Raw genomic sequence first — 22,111 nt, 5'->3', positions numbered from 1 at the left:
CACAGAGCTCAGGCCAGCTCGTGGCTGGACGTCACTATCGCTTAAACTACCATTCATGGCTCCACTGGGCTGTTTAACTCGTGCTTCTCTCAGACTCCTTTGGGTTTCTTTTTTTTTCCAGGCATCCGCGTGTGACTGCCTGCATGTGTGTGGCACACATTTTCCAGCTTCACTTCTCAGGGATTAATTGGCAGAAGTGCTTGTCATGGTTAAATAATTTTATTTAATTTGCACTGTGTGAAGATATTTGGGCAAAAGGGAAAAATAATTAAAATTTAATTACTTTTTTTTCCCCTTTATAATGAGAAACAGTTGCATTCCTTGGAGACTCAGTTAGGAATAGAACATCACTCATTTTTATTGTTAAATATGCAATTTAAAAAAAAAAATCAATCATCAATCTGTTGTAGGAGAAGAGTGACATATAGCCAAGCCTAGAATAGGTAAAACACATTTCTAGAATCAACAACAGCTTAGGTTTATTAGGATACTTTGGGGACAAGATTACATCAGCATCCCATAGAGAAATTTTTAGGGGACTTTCACACAGTTTCTAGGTAAATAAATGCATACATACAAACATACTTTTACCGAAGGGCTCAGAGATGTCTCTTCAGTTAGTCACACCAGCTACGGGAAGTGCTACCCCCAATGATAGGTCAGAGGCTTTGCCACACATGTTAAGAAATTTCATGAAACTTGACAACCTCTCATTTTTTCTAGTTTCAGGCCCATCTCAGGCATGAATACTTCTGATTAAAGAGCTCACCCATTGCCAGACGCAAGCCTTGCATTTTCCCTGGCTCTCTGCTTGATCCCAACAGCTGCAGCCACTTTTGGCACGACCTGCCAAAGCTAACAGACAACCTCTGCAGTAAGATTCACCCACAGAGATGCCACGTTGGCATCCTTGGCTGGTCCCAAGCTACACGGTAGTAGATAACCATACAAATCAACCAGTGCATCTGCTCCCTCAAAAGCTCTTCACCTCCAAGAGAAGAAGCAACAAACTCCTCTAAGCTCCTCCAGCAGCACCACGATGCCAACCAGGTCTCTGCAACCCATGCACAGCAGCAAGACTTACGTTTAAACACGAGTCAGGAAGTTTCGGGTGAACCCCCGGTATGCACAAACCCAGGTTTGCTGTTTCAGCATCCACAAGACTTCCAGGGGAGATGGATTAAAGAAATGCATGCTGCATTTTTTAACAGGTATTCCTTTTGCAAATTAAAATCAGCTTTCAAATTAGAGCATGGAGAGGACAGTAATGTCTCTGTAACTAAACTGTCACCATTTTTTACAGATCTAGATCTACTCTCTAAAGCAAATACATTTGTCATTGATAAATGTCAACTAACTGTAGAGAGAAACTATTCCCCAAATCCTCCCCCCCAAGTCTGGAAGTAACAAGGGGGAGCAAATTCATTGCCGTGCTTAAGACCATGGTTGGGCAATGCAACGGAGCATATGCTTACTGCCTTCCACATCCAAATACAAGGCACCACCTTGTGCACCAGCTAGTCCCCAAGCCATTTAAGGGTCATTTTGGCTCGTTTGGATATATATTTGGCCACAGTTGATGCATCTGCTGCCAAATGCCAATGTTAAGGGAAGAGAGGACTTGCGTAGCACTCCTTGATAAATGGTCATTTTAATGTTTCTTCTTTCCAACAGAAAAGTGAGAAAGAGGGGGTAACACACCAGTTTTCACAGTGCTTAACGTAATGAAACCACAAGCCTAGATGAAGCCTCTCTCAGCTACCGTAGGTTTCTGGTGGTCAATAACCATAAAGAAATGCCCAAAGGTGAAGCTTACCCAGAATATCACAAAATATGGTGTTAGAATGAAAAAATACATTATTTATATAGTAATATCACAGTATAACAAGTGAGACATTTTTTAGTGCAGCCAATTCACGATTTCATATTAAGGAAATGGCAACCTCTTTCCACCAGAAAATGCTAATACATGTTGACATGAAAAACCCAGTGTGACTCTGCCCGTGATATAATTTAATGGCCATTTCCCAAAGCGCTTCTTCTATCCTCTGTGGTTCACTTCCTTGCCTGTCTTTTACTCAGTATAAATACAGGCTCCTTTAAACAAAATAAGTGGGGAAAACAAAAGGCAATAAACCTGAAGCAACAATCAGAAAACCCATTTGGAACTAAATCTTCCAATACCTTATGGAAAAACTGCTGGAACGAGTTTTTGCCCTTTCCAATGGACAGATGTTCTCATCAACGAGAAAATTAGAACTTGATGACAAACTCTGAGGTTTAAATGTCACTCCCTACCACACTGGTTCAAATAAAAATGGAAGTGGCATTAAGAGAGCAGTATGCAAGCACTGCAGACTGGTAATTTCTTCTAATTAAAAAACAGAGTTTACAGAAGCATTTAGCGACGCTCATCATAAAGAACAAATCCAAAAGTAGAAGGCTCCTTTCTTGTTTTCAGTGCCCAGCAAGCTACTTTGCCACTGCTAGTGAATTACTTTTCTCAGTCTATTCAGGAATTTCCAACTCAACATAAGAAATTTCTAACACCTTTAAAAAAACATAATCTCAGAGCTACCAGTGACTCCTGCAGAAGGCAACCTCCTGAGCACTGGGTGAGTAAGGTGCAAAGTGTGTAATTCAAGCAGCACTTCTGTGACTTTTACACATAATGCAAAAAGGTACAATTGGATTCAATGGCTGGGCAGTACAACCAAACATTTCTAATACAAGTATTATTTTACTTCTGTAGCATGGGAGAGAATACCCTCACAAGAAATGCACCACTCGAAGTGCCACACTGATTGTCTCTTGGAGCCTGGGTGCCCTTTCTGGAAGACACACTTTAGTTAAAGTCAAGTCATTAGGCTCACTCCAAAAGGAAGCAGATGAAATCCAATCGAATGCATTACAGAGGTCAGACTAAATGAGCTAATGGTCCCTTCTGGTCTTAAAAAATCTATTAATCTAATTTAATTCTCTGTTCTACTCTTCATACCAGAGTCAATTTAAACTCATTTATACGAAAAGAACACATTGCAGTGGCCTTACACAACACGCCATGCTCTCACCATACACTTTTCGGCTACCCAAAAGCTTCGCATAGTTCCCACCAAGCTCAGAAGGAGGCTTTTGTTGTTTATCTGCAAGGAGAGCTTGTATTTACAAGGAAGGCACCAGGCAGAGGACCCTCTCCCAGCCCAACACTGAATGAATCTCTAACTTGTATGTAGTGAATGCATCAGAAACTTTCCTGAGTGCTTTCCACCTTGGCTTGTTTGGCTGGCGTTCCTCACTTGCCCTGATCATTGCCGTGGTGAAGAGAATGATACTTTTACCAATAAAAGCAGTTCCAGGTGCTCTAAGGGTATTCCTAGTAACATAATCAACACTGGACCAACAGAATACTTGGCAGACACTGCCCAGTAAGAAAAACAAGAGCTTAGGTGGAGAGGGTCAAAAATATTCATTGCTCTTACTGAGGTTCCCACCTATATGTACCCTAGCTCCAGTCAAGCAAAGAAATTTTATTACTTCTCCCTCAATAAATAAATAAAAAAAATCATTCTTTTTCTTCTTCATTCTGCCTTCCCTCCTGTAGCCTCAGCACTCACGGAACTGTTACCAGTCATTTGCTTAATTCAGCAGTACAAGAGCAAAAAACACCACGTGAGTTCAGGCTGACCAACCCTGGCAAGCCTCAGCATCCTTCATGCATGCTTTAGACAGAGGAAATAAATTAATGCAGTTAGGGGGACAACTGAATTTAAGGCCAATACATGGAGGCTCACAAAAGTTCTTCTTCACATGGTGTGTTGGAAATATGCTACCAACTGACTAAGGAATTCTTCATCTTTGCTGGCACATCTCTACTTGTTGCCTTTACTTTTTCTCTCCATTTGCAGCACACAACAAAACCCTCCCCTGGCCCCTTCCCCGTGTCCATCTTAAGCACCAGCAGATGCAAAAGCAATGCAGAGCTGTCTGCTGCCTGATCTCCCAAGTGGCTGTGCCAATTTATTCCAGCTATTTGAGACAACCATGAATGGCACCCCAGTAGTTCTGCACAGACTGGTATAAAGGCAGCTGATATTCCCATCTTCTGTAATGGCCAATGTAAACATTCCTCTAGTTTTCAGCTCTGATATTTCGTTGCTTCCCTCTCCCCCAGCCCTTTTGAGCCTGAAGCACCTGGTACTTTGTGAGGACACAGACCTGAGTAGGTATGTAACATGAAACATTTGCTTATTCAGTGCCAGTCCTTTTAAATTGTCTTTTATGTTTCACTGAACGTACCTTAAGTCCTGTTTCCTCTCAGCGCATTTTAATCAAGGAAAAATCCTATTACAGTGAAGAAATCCTGTTGCAGAGAACAATCACTGTGTTGTTTTAATGGATGCATCTCTTTCAGCTAAGCCTTCATCATCTGCTTTGCCCCCCAATCATAAGCACACCCTGGAAAAAAGCCTTTTCAGAACAAAAATGCAGGGCAGATACTGTGACTCAGTTTCACGTGGGCAGTCACTATTTGTTTCAGCTTACAATTTATATTGTCCTCTTCTGATGATTTAGACATGAATTAGGAAATCAAAGTGCCCATTCCTTCCAGGACTCGTTCCTGAAGTCCAGGTCCAGACTCCCACCAACTTTGGAGGATTTATCTAAAGAATGGCTCTCCAGGAACTTAGGGATTTTGTTCCAGAAACTTTTTTGTTGTATTAACCTTTGCCTGTACATGCTTGGAAGACTGCTTACCCAAAACAAATGAACACTGTTTTATTCTTGCTTTCTTCATTACCAATTCTCTTGATTTAACATCGTCACTATGCCAAAATGCACTTCAGGAAGATATGCTTCAAAGTGTCCTTTTTTTTTAATTTATTTTTTTCTAGGCTTTGCCAGTCTTCCCATGTCAGGTTGTTGACAGCATCACTTACTAGCATTTCACAGCCCTTCATGGCTGGTCCCACTTCTCCAGAAATGTGAAGATCTACAAACCAACTACCAAAACTCTTTTTGCATGTTCAATGTAAATTCAATAATTTTCCTATAATCAACCCATCAATCCAACCCTACCATGAGAGTTCAGGTGGATTTCTGAGTATTAGGCTGACCTTTGCACTCCTCATATATCCTTTGGGTACTTTTCATCCCTGCAGTTATACCTTAGGTGTCTGGAAAGTTTACTTGCTGCTACATCTGAAGGATGTGGAGATGCTAAGGGCACAGCTTCCTCAAGTCAAGGGAAGGCTCTGTAAAGCTTCCTTCAAAGGTTCACTAATTTTGTAGCTTACTCCTAAAGACCTTTTTTACTCCTCTTTAACCTGAGTATCAAGGCCAGCATACTGAAAAGCATCCATTGCGTCCTCTGCTTGCTTTGATTCTAAAGCAGAAAGCATCAGGGCATCTGCATCTGCTTTTTTTGGCCTAAAAAGAGGAAAGAAAACCTGGCATGGCAGCACTGCGGAGTGCTGGCGGCACTGAAGAAGTTAATTAGCAACGCTGCACAAGGCTTCAGGAGACGAGTCTTAATAAGTGGTGCTAAAAATATTACAGTATTCATTTCCAGAACAAACACAATCAGTGGTAGACAAGCGAGGAGAGCCATGGTGGAGGTATTTTCAGTGGGGAGCAGGAAAAAGGCTGCTCATTGAAAAAATACAGTAGCAAAAAAAAAAAAAAACAAACAAGCTGGCACACGAAGAAGGCAGCCTTGTCCCCATGTCCTGAGCCAAGCGAGTAGCTCTGCAGCCACACCAGAGCAGAGCTGCAGGGAGCACAGGGTGTTTACACCCTATGGGGTGAGCCACGAGGAATTAGGTGCAGAATTATAATCTAAATCGAGAGGGCAATGCATTGAGAAGAAGCCTGGCAGGTTATACTCCTCTTCTAGGGTGAGAGGAGAGGATCTGGTAAATGTGACAGCTCAAAAATGGAATATTGTGGAGTCCCTCACTGGGCTGAACCCCCAGCCCCATGCAGACCTCGTTCCTTGCAGCCAAACCAGAGAAACCTGCTGGCCAAGGGCTAAATGCTGCATGTCAATAAAAACTGCATGTGAAAATGCAACACTTTAGTACTTGATGCAATCCTTTCCTCCTGCAAAAGGCTGTCTCGGGTGTTTGCTGTGTGTCGCCTCTTCCCCTGCTGCTGGCAAACCGCTCAAACTGCTCAGTCCTGCCCCTGAGATAGCTGGGTTTGGTGCACAGCATTTGCATCAGGCCGATAAGCTGAGCTGGATGGTAGTGCAACAACCTAGTGGTCTCGAACGTAATGAAACGACAATTAATCACAACTCCAGGCTGGTGCCTAAAGTCAAGCAGCTTGCTGCAGAAATGGAAAAGCCGCTATCCTTCACACACGTTTAATGTCTTTCTTCCCTCTGAGACCACCCCGCTATCTCCAGCAGTACATCCAAAAATCACTGGCCTCCTTTTGTTTTGAAGCTTGAAAGTCAAGTTTCGCTTAATCATTTCTTTCTCACTGACCTTCCTCTATGCCAACCCATGCTGGCTGCCCACCAGCCCAGTCCCAAAGCACTCCAGCTTGTAAGCCCCCAGGTAGAGGACACGGACACGTCCCAGCCTGTGGGGAATAGGAGCTGTGACCTGCGTGCAGATTTTATGGTAAATTCCCATATGGTTTGCAACAGGGACAACTCAACTCCAAAGAGATATAGCAGCAGCCCAGTTTAGCTCCCCAAGGGATTAGTTCTGCTGTAACATCTTCTGAGGGTGGCTTAAATAGGTGCCCCAAAGAGGACTTCTCTGCCTCTGCATGGTAAGGCTGCCTCCCATTCCACACCCACTGAGAGAAGTGTGTTGTTATTTAGGAGAAGGGAGCAACCACATATTTATTCGTACTGGAGAGGCAGTGAAGATACTCCCGCTGTGCTAACCAAACAGTATTAATATTTATGAAATGCTCCACAAAGGGAGTATTTTGAAGCTGAGGAATCTTGCATTTTAAGTTTTCCTTTTTTTTTTTTTTTGAAAAGATAGAGGAAGGAGCTCAAACTTCAGCTTTCTTGGTAAAGGGCAGAAATCACTAATTTTAGAAAAGTGTCCAGTGGTATGATGCTTTGTTATTTTGTAATCTAACACTTCTTTATAAAGAGGAAAAAAAATAAACAGGACAAAAATGAACAGAGAGATTAGGCCTCAAACTGGTGAACGAACATGGTTTGTGCACTTCTGGATCCCAGTGTATCCCAGTTAGGTGAAATATCCCCCTGTCCTTCTAAGCTTAATGTACTGCCTGTCCAACAAATGTAGGTTGAGATGCCAGCTTTGTTATAAAAGATGAAGAGTCTCTGTGCTGCTTTCCTCACCTCAGAACTTAGACACGTCTTTCTATCTTGAATAGCAAAAAGGGGACTGAAATATTTATAGAATAAATGGGACAGGCATATATGTGCAAATAGTGAAGGATAAAAGCCAAGACTCCAATTCATGATATGAATTAGCAAAGGTTGCTGAAAGCAAGGGCTGATCTCTCCAAAAACCTCCAGCAACACTGTGCAACCAGCAGCTGTCACTGTAAGCAACGAAGAGGAACGGGAGTGAGAGAGCTAGGGATGCTCCTAGATGGGAGGAAAGCAACTGGAAAATAAAAACACAGGAGAAGCTGCAATTAAACACTCAGCAGCTCCCTAAAAACGGTCCTTGTCTGCCAGGAGAAGCTGCTCACCGAAAAGGCTCAACTGGCCTTTTAAAATGCAGCCTGGATTCAACTTCAGAGATGCTAAGCATGTCTTATCGCAATGGGATCTCGGAGCGATAGCAATTCATATCCTGTGCACAAGTGGGGTTTAAGATTCGGCAGCCCTTTTGATGCATTTCCCAGGCAAGGATGTATGGCATTTAAGGCGAGCAGTGCAGGAAGCTGCTCTCAGCTACCTATTAGCACGTGACAGCTTTGAAACGTTCAAGATCCTCTGCCCACTATCCACATTACTCAGCTGTCAAAGTAAAGGCCTCAGATTTATGATGTGAAAATTACATTTTAACGAGGTGTCATATGTGTTTAAAGTTCTTATTCATCACCATACCGCCACATCTTTTACCCAAGACACAAATGCACTTAATTAGCATATTATAAGGACGGAGGGTTCACCTTATCTGCATTGTAAAACTGCTTTAGGAAAAAAAAAAAAAAACACATCACCCTTACCGAATAAAATGGTTGCAATCACATGTCAAGAGAGCATCCTGCAATATTTAAGACAAACGTGAAGGATAAAAGTTTGACAGGCACCCTCTGAGGTTTTTAAAATATCATAGATATGGATGGAAGGCTCACATCACATTTCATTACCAGACTGGCACTCCACAGTGTTAATATGCAATATAGGAAAGCCACTTAAGCACAAAGAGGCTGTATTATAAGTCCTATATCATGACACTATCTTTCTTATATATAGGGCATATTTATTTATTAACTTCTTACGGCCATTAAATAGCCAATATTGCATTTCCAGGGTCTCCTGGACATAACTTAATGGGAAGAACAAAATGTCTCCTCAAAAGTAGTAGGTCTGCATTTTCTTTCCCGCCACAGAAAATAACTAGTGGCCTAAATGGAGCTTTACCAGCAGAAGATAGCTACGGCCAGGCAATGATTGCAGCACTTCTCTCCCCACTGCCACATGCTCCAGTTCTACCATCCATGTGCCTGCAAAGAGCTCCGTCATCACCAAGTGTCACTGCAGATGGCTGCCACAAAACCCAGATCCCAAACGCGCACATTGGGGTCCTTATCTTGGTGCCGATTTATCTCGAGGCCTTACTGCAGCTGCCCAGGGAACTAACAGGAGCTATGTGTGCCCTGCTGAGGGGGTTGCAGGGAAGCCTGAAGCTTTAGAAAGCCACGGTCGTGCCCTGCCCAGAGAGGCCACGTACCCCTGGCCTCCACCAAAGCCCTCCTGTCAGGCTCCGCCACTTCAAAACACCCCTCCGCCAGAACGCAGCCTGACAGACCGTGCCTTTATAAAAGGTTACTGGTATAAATTGCACTGCAAATACTACCTTAGGGCAGATCCTTAATCACTCCGTGCCATCAGAGGGAGGTTGGGGTTGAAAAGGGTTGTGGCTACGGCTGCTGACCCCGTGCCACAGCACTCAGTGACACGTGTGTGTCACGGCACAGCCGCCCCCATCCCTGCAGGGTACAGCACCGGGGTGGGCACAGCGGGTGCTGGTGGTGTGTCACACCGCACTGAGCAGCCATCTGCCCCAAAAAGACCACTGAGAGAAAATCCTCGGCTCTGGGTTTCTTCACAGCTGAGCTATGGGACAGGGCTCCCCGCTCTTTACCTCTGGCCTGAAGGGACCGGGCATCCTGAGCTCCCTCACAGGAACAGCACTTCAAACCTTTAGAAGACAAAACTTTTCCTCTGGCCTATCTGCCACTGGAAGATACTGGCCATTCGGTGCTGGGCTGGGAGCTGTGGAGAAGCCACGAGGCGCTTGTTTGTATGCAGCGATGTGAGGGAGCGCAGGATCAGAGCTCTCAGCTTTTTGGAGAGGAGGATTTGTTGATATTTTCCTGAGTTTGTTTATGCAGACTGTATCACAAGTGGGTGATGATTAAAATGGGTAACTCTGCTGAATATTAAGATTGATTAGGTTGTAGAGAATTTTTCATTCTTGTTGATACAGGAAGGTTTACCTCTCTGCACATCTAGTGGGGTACAGAAAACATCAACCCGAACACTCTCTGGGTTAAGCAACTTGAAGCATGTGACAGAAAATGCTTCTAGATTTTCATAGCTATTCCCACTATCTCATCAAATCAGCAAACTCAATAGCAGCTACACAAGAAAAGAAAAAAAAAAGAAGAAAAATAACAACTCAGGAGCATTTATTGAGAAACACCTTCAAAAAAAAAAAAAGACTAATTTAAGAGGCCAAAAACTGAAGGAAAAATGCTTCAAAGATTTTTGTTGCCTTCAGGTTCACTTCTCGAAGTGACTGGTTTCATAGGGGTTTGCAGGCAATCAGGAGTATTTACTTTCAAAACTGCTTTTGTGATAACTGAAAATAATCCCAGGCAAATCCAAAAATTCAAAAGGAAAAGAAAAAAAAAATGGGGCAAATCCTTAAAAGGCACTGTTTTCAATTTTTGAGAAAAATTAACACTTGGTTTAATTCAATCCAGAGCCCTGAATTGCTTCTAGGTCAGATGAATCCAGCTTTGTAGCTCACCTAAGATTTTAGTATTTTTTTGTCTTTCCTTGTATCTTTAGCTGCTACAGAAGCCAAGCACAGAAACTTCTCATTTTGACACATTTTCTGTGAGATGTAAAAGCCCATTTTTTCAATCAACAAGTTAGAAAAGCTCTATGACATTGAAGATCTCACAAATGCACCAAACCTACTTGAATAAATAGACCTCTAATTAAAACATACAGAAAATGTTTAATCACTGTGAAGAGTAAGAGGATACGATCTCTGCCTTTCCTGTAAGACAAAAGACTTCTGCCTCCTCCCAGTTTCCCTGGACAATCTGGGAAAAGACTAAAAATGTTTGACTCTAAGTGAATTGGACCCTCCAGCACCTGTTTTTTTATTTCACATATCCTTGAAATGCATGATGCTAGAGATTTCAAATATGTTTCAAATATGTTACTGGCTATTTTGGTTGCTAAATACATCACTTCTCTTGTTATGATCAATGCTTTGGTTTTAAGAGCTCTGTTTCTAAAACTTCACCCTTAATTGTTTTTTAACAACCAATTTGTTTGACCCATCAATTTTACAATCGTTCTTTTATTTTCTAATTAAGCTGATATTGTTTACATATTTTGTTACTCAAACTGTAAAGCTATAGATAGTAGCTGCAAAAAGCATTCTCTGAACATTACCTTGCTCTACAGAAAGTGAGAAACAATGGCAATTTTGAAAGAGGGAGAACATATTCACAGTCCACTATTTGTAAAAATGAATAAATAGATAAAAGAATATTAAAAATATGTCCTGGGTTTTCACTGCTTTCCCAGTGTTGCAGTGACTCCTGTTCTGCTCTTTGATGGAAGCGCCATGATGGGTTTAATCCAGCCATATATGTAGTATTATATATGGAGCAATGCAGCATGAAATTTCACATTAGCCATAAAATGTGTTGCATTGGATCCTGAACTCAGTAAAAAAAAAAAAAAGAATCACATGGACCTGGTCTACCAGCTCCTCTCTACAAAAGAAATTGGTGTCGAGCAAGTGTTTGCTCACCTATCCAATTCAAAATCAGTGCTTCTGTTTCACTGACTAGCAAAATAATGTTCCCACTAATCAGGCTGTGCAGGTAATGGAGCAGTGAACTGCCTCTGCAAAGATATTTTTCTTCACTTTGAAATGCCGTGGCCCATTTGAGCTGTCTAATCGAAAATTTCACTTTCTTTCAGAGCAGTCCTCTCAAAAGTCCTGTAAACCCGTAAAACAGTGAGGTAATGGGATACTAACACAGTTCTGCCAAACAGGAAATCCCAGCAACTTTCAGAAAAGAGAAATGCATGTAAAATTCAGCTTCATGCCCACATTACAAAGCTATCAAAAATGAACGAAAGGAACATCCGAGAATGCTTACCAGATTCCTTGACATCAACTTAACCCTCTCCTTTCCAACATCAAAAGCCAGTATCTACCTCAGCTTTCCATTGTAGTCACTGTTGGGTTTTAAATTCTCATCCAGACATCAGCGAAATTAAAGGGGCAAACAGAATGACATGGGGATACATCAAAGCCTTACACCTAACAGATTTCCATACCTCTACAAGATTTTCAGCTGCCCTCACATCTCGCCAGCTTAGACTCCGTTGGGAAAATGGGATGTGGTGAAGGCATTTAGTTTTTTCACCAAAAAAGTGCAGATTTGAGTTTTTCATTGATTACAGCTTTTTTATTAAAGATGCTATTACTGAAAATGGTCACCGTATGAAAACGGAGTAGTAGAGAGTCCACTGTAATACCTGTAAATGATTCACTGAAAAGGAGAGAAACCCTGTGAAATAGAAGGGATGCAACTGATTTTCAGTCCTTGGGGATAACCAATAACTCACAAATTGCTCTGCTTCACTCCACCACTCAGAAAGTACATGCTCATCATTAAGCTGGGAGAATGAAAAGTATTACTTCATTTTTTGCTCATCTGAGATCTTGCAGAGGTCAACAACATTGAAAGGGTCCTTGCTCTTCCCTTAACAGTCACTTGGGCTTGTTCATTTGCCTCTTCATGATATCTTTCTCCTCTTCCTTACATTTTTGTATAAAATTGGAAATTCACTGCTCATTTACTACTTCTGTTCCACCCCTCCCCAGATTTTCGTATCGTCAGTTTCTTTCAGCATCTCTTTCTTTTTTCTTTTTTTTTAATATGGATGACATGCTGCACAAAGGAAAAGAAAAGGTCAGCAGCAAAAACCTCTTTGCTCGTCTTTTGGCAATCTGAAGCTTTGAATCCACTGATCTGCTTCCTAGTATTTCTTATTATCAAAAAAGAATATTTTTGGCATAACCATGTTACTAACCAAGTAGTTTACAGTTTACATTATATTTCTTTCACATTCCTTTTTCAGCATTTCTGAATACACAGTCCACCACAAGAAATACCTGATAACTCTGACTAAAATATGTTTATGTATAGCAGTAATCATTTGAAAGATATTGAGCTAATACAGTTTGGAAATTCTTGCACCATCAAACAAGTCTGACCACAATTTAGGCTAAGTCATGGTACTAATCAAGTAGCAACTGTAACCACAATAGTTGCAAAATGATGAAGTTGGTAATCTTTAGTGACTATAACCCAAATAAGTAATTACCAGTGTAATTTATGACACGGAAAACACATGAGAAAGCTGGAAATCCTCTGAGGACTGGATATTCTTATCTTAGAGAAAGTATTCTAAGACATAGACCTGAACGAAATGGAGGGAAAAAAAAAAAAGAAGAAGAAAGAAAACAAAAGAGCAACTTTAAAGAAAGGGAAACAAACCAACAGTTTGGTAGATTTTGTTGTCAGTTCCTCTCCTGACTCTAAAGATACACTTGTGGGTGCACGCTCACATGTGCAATTATTGTTGGCTTCTGTAAAAGGCCCAGACTCCCCCAGCTTAATGGAACTAACTCATTTAAACTAGCTGGCAATTTGCCCCATGCTGTTTGCAGTGACAGCATCTTCCATGCTTCATTTTGCCAAAATTCCTGCAGAAGGGATGATCATCTTATGTATGGAGCAAAATTCAATTAAGAAGAAAATAGTGTTACTATTCCTGTGATGTGAAATAGAACATGGACATTTGGAGACTGTTTTGGGTTAGTTATGGGTAGCACACTCCTTTCTCTATTTTGTTTCAAGCTAAGATGTTAAAAATACATTCTGCGTGTATTAACAACTGAATATCCATCATAGGTCTTGTGGTGGGGCTAAATTTACAAACACAGGCAGATCATTAACACAGAAGCATATTTCAATTTTACACCCTATTTGTGTGGACAAATAGAGAACCCAGTATATATTTTGGTTCAGTATCAAAACCCTTACCTGCTCTGCTGTCCAGTGGGCCAAAATCCAAGGAATACTTCACTACATGATAGTTGTTCCATACATAAAGGAGGTTGTCCCGGGGATTATAATCCACAGCAGCAATGTACTGATAGGAGTTTGGAAAGGGCACATCCACCATACTATCCTTGCTTTGGTCAGTGTTATATATGTAGTCTATTTTATTCCCCGTGGCTTCATTGTCATCATCTTCATACACAGACTTCACCACATATAAAATCCCACAAATCATGAAGGCGTTAGAAGCTGACCTCTTGTCATAGGCAGTATCCCATGTCCCTTCTATCCTTAATGTGTAAGGGTTTAACTGGCTAATGACTATTTTGCCATTATTTTGTTCTGTTGCATAGATTACCCACAGCCCGTTCTCATCCACGGCCAGGTCTATATCAGACTTGCCTCCCCAGCGGTAGGGAGAGGTGTCATGGTAATTTGCATTAGCTATGATCGCCTCCCCACTTTTTATTCTTGTCCGCAAGTCAAACTTGACTATGTTTCGGGTTCGCTCCTTGTTGAAGAACAAAGCCCCATCATACACCACAAATCCAGTGCCATCCACTCGGTGTGGGAGTTTGTAGGTTGTGGTTGGCCTCCCGGCAATGAAGTCATCCTTGGAGGAGTACTCCGTCAGCGTGTCTGTTCGGTATGGTGTCCAGGGCATGTAGTAGATCTTGTCAGATGCCTGCAGAGGGTCTTTGCACCAGGCACCGGACTGGTGGTCAGATTCGAATAAGTGTTCGCTCTGGTATACTCCTTTTAGCAATCCAGGGCAAAGAAAAACTGTTGGAGAGGAAAAGAATTTAAAACAAAAAAACAAAGTTAATGAGAGTCCGGGGGTGCTTGGCCCAAACATCGAAACAGCCTCTAGTTCTGCAGCAGAGGACAATTGAGATCAGAGGAAACCCACAAGCAATGACTTGTAACTGGAGACCAGCCTTTCCAGCGGCCAAGTCTCTAGAACAAGACTTGCTCCACCAAATTGATTGTTTTTCTGCTTTTTCTATCAACTTCGGCTCATTTTCTTATTGCTTTTCAAATCTATTTTCGCAGGTGTACTTACTTGGACCACTCGCCTTTGTAAACTCTGAAATGAGTATGTGCCCCCAAAGGATTTCTGGGTTTGTATTTCCAGATTACATTCTGCAGTGAATCTGTACCTACTAGGTGAAGGAGTAAACTCCCGGGGAATTGTTCCACATAGTTATTTTGAACAGCCCACTGAAGAGTGGCCTAGAAATGGAAATAAAAGAAAGAAAGTCCCATCCTTATAGCCCAAGTGATATTAAATATTTAAAGGGTACCAATAGCAAAGCAGAGGCGAATCCCTTAGCAACTCAGAAGAGCATTTAAAGCAAAGGGAGTGGAAGGGAATACCCAACTACAGACTGGTAGTGTAACTAGGAATGAGGTTTTTGAAGCCGCTACAGGACACACAAAACATGCAGTCCACACAATTGAAAATGAATGATGTATGAATGCTGAAAGGAAAAGGAAAGAAAGAAGGAAGGAAGGAAGGAAGGAAGGAAGGAAGGAAGGAAGGAAGGAGGGAAGAAAGGAAGGGAGGAAGAAAAGAAGGAACGAAGGAACAAAGAAAGAAAGGAAAGAAGGAAAAGCATCAAGTTCACTGGAGAGGAACCCAAGGTCTAGATTTTAATCAGTTAAAAAATGTCCTGTTAAATATAGTAGTAATTCAAACTTAAGAACATATACCTTCTATTGTTACATGAGAGGAGCACAGAGGAGCAGTGGGACTAACCAGGGTGCTTTGCTGCTCAGACTTCTGGGGGGATGCGGGGGACTGGCTCGTGGCCGAGGCATGGGAGGAAGCTCTGGGCAGATGTTGGCATCATGGAAAGGCCAACAGCCCAACCGGCTGCGCGGGGAGACAAAAGCGGTGTGTGAGGGATGCTGCGGAGCAAAACAGGCTCGCTTGGCCCTCACCATCCACATAAGCACCCTTCCAACCTGGAGGGGCTGCATGTGCTTCGGGGGAGAATATTTGTTGGTTGTTTGTAATGCTGATCTTCATGAGCTTGAATAACCACCATGATGAGATAGGCGGTGGGGAGCCATGAGGAGCCATCCCACCACGGGATTATGGTAGCAAAGGGCTAGCAGATGGGATCCCACATTTGTACTCCCTGCTTGGAGTTTAACCAATTATTTTTGAAAATTCAGAAATTGATAATATCCTCTGGAGAGCGAAACAGGAGGAAAATCAGATTTAGCAGCTGGTGTAAAAGCATATTGCTCTACTGGAGTCTTGGTAACCACCCCATGGAGCTGATAAAGGGGTGCCATTTCTAAAAGGCTTTTGCAGCGTAATTAGATATACTTATGCACATACGTATGTACGCATGCTTTCCAAATTCTTCGAGTCAGGAGAAAAGGGAATTATCTAAACCTTTGAATAGAAATTTAATGAAAGGAAGTGGTACTGGTAAAACTTTTCAGCAAAAATGAGTTATCTCGTGAAGTTGAGCAGCAGAGAGACTAAATAAACTTTAACAAAAAAGTAGTGAGAATTAATGACAAAGTATTTCAACTAAAACGTTAAACTGTTAAATAACTTAGCCTATACATAAGTAATATATATATATAATTTGAAAGGTATTTAATTACCTTTTTGTTCCACTTCTATTGTAGAGAGAGAAGTAAAGAGAGAAAGGAGAAAAGAGAATAGATTAATGGTACTGTATTGGCCAGGTACTTTTCTTTACCTCTTTCATATGAAAAGGAAGATTTAATAATTTACTTTAGATACTACTACATTATGTGAACATTTTATATATATATATATATTTAAAGCCCTTCTGCCCATATACACTGAATAATATGCAGACAAGCTGATCAAAATACAGGCATATTTTAACTTTACAAGTATTTTAAGAGGAAAAAAAACAATACTTGGGACATACCAAACCCCCTGAACTTTCTGAGATACCTTGTCAGCAGCCTTGGACTACGTTCATAGAACAAAATGAAATACCCATACTCTGAAATACAAGTGATCCAGATTTATATATAGAATGAACTCGTCCAAGGAGAAACATTATAAAATATACAACCTCATATATTTAGCCAAAAACCTGTAAAATAGAGATGCCTACTTTATTAAGCAGAAGAATATTCCCTTATGACACTAATAGAGAGCTTATGAGAGTCAAATGAAGCCCATTGGTAGACATTTGCAGAATATTGTCCCATGTCTCAGAGAAACAAGCTTAGGAGGACTTGGAAAAAAAAACCCACACATTTTAAATATTGTAATACTTACATGATTGTCAGTAAGAGTCTGAAGACTGATAATGATAACAAGTTAAAAATATCTAAGCGCTCTTTAAAAAGCCCAACCCCACATCTTGCAGAATGTTTTTATGTGAATTATTCACCATGCATAATAATGCTGCAGAAGAGGCTGTGTCCCTTTGGACAAAGCCCCTTGCAGTCAGAATAAATATATGCAGTGCACTTACTAATCTCTAAATGCTCGCTTTCTGTATCTAACAGCCTCCTGTGAGAGGCTCTGGGGGCTGTCATCTGAAAGCCCCCCCCCCCCCCCCCCCCCCCGTGGTTGTGGCACCAATCCCTTCTTCTGGCTGCAGCAGCAGCTGGGTGCATCCCAGGGGGATGAGGGTCCTGCCTGCCTTTGCCCCATGCTTGGCTGTCTGCAGGGCAGGATGCTGCCATAGGGTCAGCAAAGAGCTGGTGCTCTGGTTGGATCCCTGTATCGTGAGCTTGGCCCGTGCTGGCTCACGAGCCATGCCAAGACAGCAGTGCACAGCAATCACAGGGCTGAGTTGGGCAGCCTACAGAACAAGCCAAATGGCCAAATCTCTGGAAAACAAAACAAAACAAAACAAAACTATTTCTTCAGAGGAGGGTAGAACCTGGAAAATGAGGCACAGCCCTAACAAAGGAGCAGTGCTGTTTTCTGTGCACCTGCCTCTCCTTCAAGTGGTACACAGAAAACCACATGGCAATATACTGAAATGTCAGGATATCGCTCCTGCGTTTACCAGTTGCGATGTGTTGTGTGTGTCAGTGCGCACAGCACTTTTCTGAAAAGAAAACCAAGAATATGGCAGGGTGAGGCCCCCAAACAGCTTCCGCACTCCCCTTCCTTGGGTTTGCTGGTTCTGCAGGGCCTCTTCCCTGAAGGTATAGGAGAAGACAGACCCCATAAAATATCACCAAAGGAGAAGTGAGAACTTGCCAGTAAAACAGTACAGTTTTGACAGCTGAGAGATCTCTGTTCAGAGAAGCGAGACAGGAATGCAAAGGTATGCACACATGCTTTGTTTTCGCTTGTGCAGAGCTCACTCTGGCCCCTTCCAGACGGAGACATTTGCCAAATGACTGTCCTCCAGTGCTGGGATTGCAAACCCTCTGCATTTAAAAGTCTCGTTCATTTGGATGGGAAACTGCAGGCTAAATGGAAGATCAACAGGCTCAATGATTTCAGGATAAGACTGCAAATGCATTGGCTAGACGTGTGGATCTGCACTTCACCATGTGCAGAGGCGCGTGTCCAGAGCCAGCTATATAACAGAAGCTCCCAAAACGAACATTTTTCCAAGCTTAAGCAGTCTTTTTTACCTGGGCTTTGATTCAGACTGTTTTCTACCTTGTAACAGGTTGAGGTTAAAGGTAAATGTTTTCCCCATGTGGCTGTCAGGGCTCTAGTGAGCAGAGACAACACATTTCAGTGCAAGTACCTGATTTTGCAAGGGAAAAAGCCAGCAGACCTAAAAGGCACCGGACCCAGCGACTGGAGAAACTCACAAAGCAATTGCTCTTCCTGTCCCAGGCTGTGGCTGGGCACGGTTAATAAGGTATTAATAAAAACACCAAATATCCCTTGCAAAAGCAAGAAAGTAATGACAGACGTCCAAATATATGCCTTCACGCAACACCAATTCTTCTGGTCTAATGGGATGCTGTACCTCTGGCAGCGTAGATGGTTGTAATTTATGTTTCACAATGAGCAAAAGCTTTTGCAATGCACTCCAACAACCGAGCAATATCCTGAAGTATGAAAAGGGAAGCTTCTGCAGGATATAATATATTCACGACCAGTTGAGTGACCTGAAGCATTGATTACCCTTATCCCGAAAAGCTTGTGCGTGTTGTTAGTGGTCAGTGCCATAGCCAGTTCTGTTACAATCCCAGACACGGTGCCTGTTTTGATGAGCTCCTGAACGGTGCTTTTGGTGCTTTCCGTTGCATGCATCCTGAATAAATACTTTCTGATTTAAGACTACGCTTTTAAATGCCACTAACTCCTCTGCTTATACTGGGACAACATTCTGTTATTCAAACAGGTTGCAAGGAAAGCTTGGAGGGCTTACCTCATTGAATTATATCAAAAGGAAGGGTTGAATTAGGGTCTGATTATCACCTCATTTATGCAAAATACCACTGCAAATCTGTTTGTACACAGCATTGACAGGATTTTTTGAATTTTGTCTGATTACAGTCCGTTTTACACCTCTGCAATGCCAAAATACATTAGAAGTGCCAGTTTGTAGCATTTAAAAGTACAGGAGGCACCTCATCTTCCCCTACAGGGATCTAAGAAAAAAATGTGTACACACAGTTATTTCTCTTTCAGTGAGACCTTCTGCTTCTACTACTGACGGCAACATTCGTTTGAACACAACAAGGGTATTTCACCTTGATTTCCTATGCTGCTTGCAGGCCGGTGCCTTTGGCTTCCACAGCATGAGAGGCTGGAAGGAAATCAAGAACCCCTCGGTGAGGCTGGGGGAAGTTACAAGACTTTCCACGCGCCCTGATTTTCACCCATTTCTTCAGATGGGAGAGAAACCAAGCCCAACGTGTGACTGTCAGCTGCTGCAGCCTGCCCCTGCTGAGCCCAGAGCCGAGCAATCAGGCAGATTCCCTGCCACCCATTCAGAGAAATCACACAAACAAATTAATTAAATACTCTTCGTGCTGCTGGGTATAGAGGCTCTGAAAACACGCTCTTAATTTCCGGCACAATTAACACTTGAACAACATTAACTGCTCATTTTCTTACCACCACGTTGAGTTGCACTCAACTCTACAAGGCACAAGCACACTGTGGCATCAGTAGGGTCCTGTAGAGAGCTCTCTCTCCCTGGCACTACTTCAAACCCACAACATGAGCACAAAACTCCTGGAAAAAAATGATCCGAGTAGGGGGGATGTTATATGCAATTGCAAAAGTAAATAAAAAGTTGTGCCCTGTACTTTGCCACCTGTTTTCTTCAGGACAGATGTGTAACAGCAGAGTAAGCGAAATCCAATCCCTGTTGCTGTCCTTCCCAGGTCAAACTTAATATACAGACACTCAGCATTAAACACATAATTAATGATGAAATTGAAGGACTTCTAAAACAGTTTTTTGAGGCTGACCTTAGTGGTATAAGATGCAGCATTTCAGCTGTTCTGAGGGTGCTCCATGCCAGATTTGACTAATTGCTGTTATCTTGCCCCCACCAACCAGCTTGAGCAGATGCACGGGGAGGTGAAGCCAAGAAGTGGTGATGGCAGTAGGAAACAAACTGGGGAAAACTATCACCAGAAGGCACAGTGCTGGTTTTGTGCCTTCCCGACACATGACCCATAGTGCGAGGTGGTGACTGTCACACCATTTGTCCCTGAAGTCTGCTGCACCAGGCTCAAGCACTGAGCTCCCTCTAATGTGATAAAAATGAAATCTGGAAGCTGCCTCGTGCCAGGGCTCCTCGTACAAGGATGGTCTTGGGATTTCCAGCCTTTTCTTTTTCTAACCCCTAGACTCCAAGCTCCTTGGACCAACAGCAGAACAGCCACAACTCTCTCAGCCTTTGACTTGAGGGCTTTCCTACAGCACCCAGAGACAGCTTTCCCAATTTACATGGCTCTCCCCAGCACACACATGCCTTTCAGTGGGTCAGAGAAATATGGTCGGGAACCTGCAAACCTAGCAAGGTACCCCAAAGCATGCCCAGGGAGAACTTGCTCAGAGATGAAGATGCTCTTCCTTTTTGAAGACGCATCTGGGTGCAGGATTCTTGGTGTTTCTATACCAAAAGACTGTTAAACAAGAGACTTGTTCAAAATTCAGTCCACCAAAGCACATGTCAATAAACTCCCTTTTAGCTATCACAACAGAAAGCAGTAGTCTAGGCAATTAGGCAATACACAAATGATAACAGCATCAGATTCACAGCATGTTCAGCGTGGCGGGTCGTTGATGACAGGACCCAGCAGTCAGTGCTAGAGAAACTCCAGGCTACAGGAAAATCTGCTGCTGGGTAGGATGTATTCCCGGTGATGCTAATAGTAATAGAGCACACACGGTCCTGAGTGGTTTCTCTTCCCAATCCCTACAATTTATAAAAGTGGTTGAGGTTCCCAAGGAAATACGTCACCCAACAGACCATAGGCAACACAACTGGGGCATGCACCTTGCAGGAGGGTCATCATCTTCTCGCCAGTTCCCTACCTCAGCACCCAGCTGGAAAGGCTGAAGAGGACAGTACCATTCTTCATCAAGCTCCTGGTGCTCTACTCTACTTCAAGCTCCTGGTGCCACCAGGAAACATGGATGTTACATAGACAGATCCTAATCAGGTAGCAGAGTTACAGGAAAGCTGACCTTTGCAGCAGCAGATCTGAAGTAAACACCTCTAAACCCAGAGAATGGAAATATGTTACTGTTCATTATTTTGTACTTAAAAGCACACAAGCCACAACGTATGGTTTACCAAAAGAACAGTCAGAGAGATAGATAGCTCAGCATCTATATGACACAAGCTGTTTTGGCAACCTAAAGTTCAAAACACTGCGCAAATACCAGTCCCTGTTTTGTTTTGTTCTCCTGACACATAATTAAAATGACAAAGGAGACCACATAGCTAAGCTCAGAGCTCACTCCCTGCAGCACACATGCAAACCGAAGCACGTCAGACCATTTCTGTCATCCTTATATGAAAGCCTGGGGTCCCACTGTTGCACAGCAGGGTGGCTGCTGCACCCTAAACACCCTAATAATGAGCAAAAACAGTCACAGGCACTGCAGCAAGCTGCACCCAGCAGAAGGCTGGCTGACATTTGGACTTTTGGGAAAGGAAAAGCAACAGCAATACGGTACATAGCAGGTTGGTCTTTGGTCTCTGTCCCTTCAGTGCAACTGTTCCCGCTACGGAAGACACAAGCCTCCCTCCTCACCAAGCTGACCCCTTAGCTCCTGGCCTGTTTGCCCCCGTGAAGCATTTATTTTATGAGCTTTTCATGTGAAAATTTTGTAACGTGCAGCCAGAGAAGCTCTCTTGGGTCTAGGCTCAGGAGCAATCAGAGAGAATGGAGGAATTAGGTTTTCTGAAACTATTTTGCAAATACAGTATGTACTGTTGCCACCTTCCCATTTTTGCCACCTGATTCCATTTTACCACTTTTCTTTTCTCTCCTTTTTTTTTTTTTTTAATTTTTTTTTTACTTTGCCCTCAACATGACAGGTTTACTAGAAATCATTTCCCTTACTTTTCAGAGCAAGAACAATGTCAGGTTCCTTTAGCAA

At 42.5% G+C, this 22,111-nt stretch overlaps 1 protein-coding gene across 28 annotated transcripts in view; it reads right to left on the bottom strand.

Annotated features, from left to right (window-relative positions):
* Nucleotides 1-22,111, bottom strand: part of ADGRL3 (adhesion G protein-coupled receptor L3) — a 536,452-nt gene that overhangs the window by 168,631 nt on the left and 345,710 nt on the right. For all 28 annotated transcript variants that reach the window (XM_083833098.1, XM_083833095.1, XM_083833096.1 and 25 more), the window contains one exon: nt 13,540-14,340. In XM_083833098.1, the coding sequence (XP_083689224.1) occupies nt 13,540-14,340 (801 nt within the window). The remainder of the gene's footprint in view (nt 1-13,539; nt 14,341-22,111) is intronic.

This window comes from Anser anser (genome assembly GCF_964211835.1).
Source record: "Anser anser genome assembly, chromosome: 4".
NCBI classification, from domain to species: domain Eukaryota; kingdom Metazoa; phylum Chordata; class Aves; order Anseriformes; family Anatidae; genus Anser; species Anser anser.
This window is presented reverse-complemented; position numbering and strand designations above follow the sequence as displayed.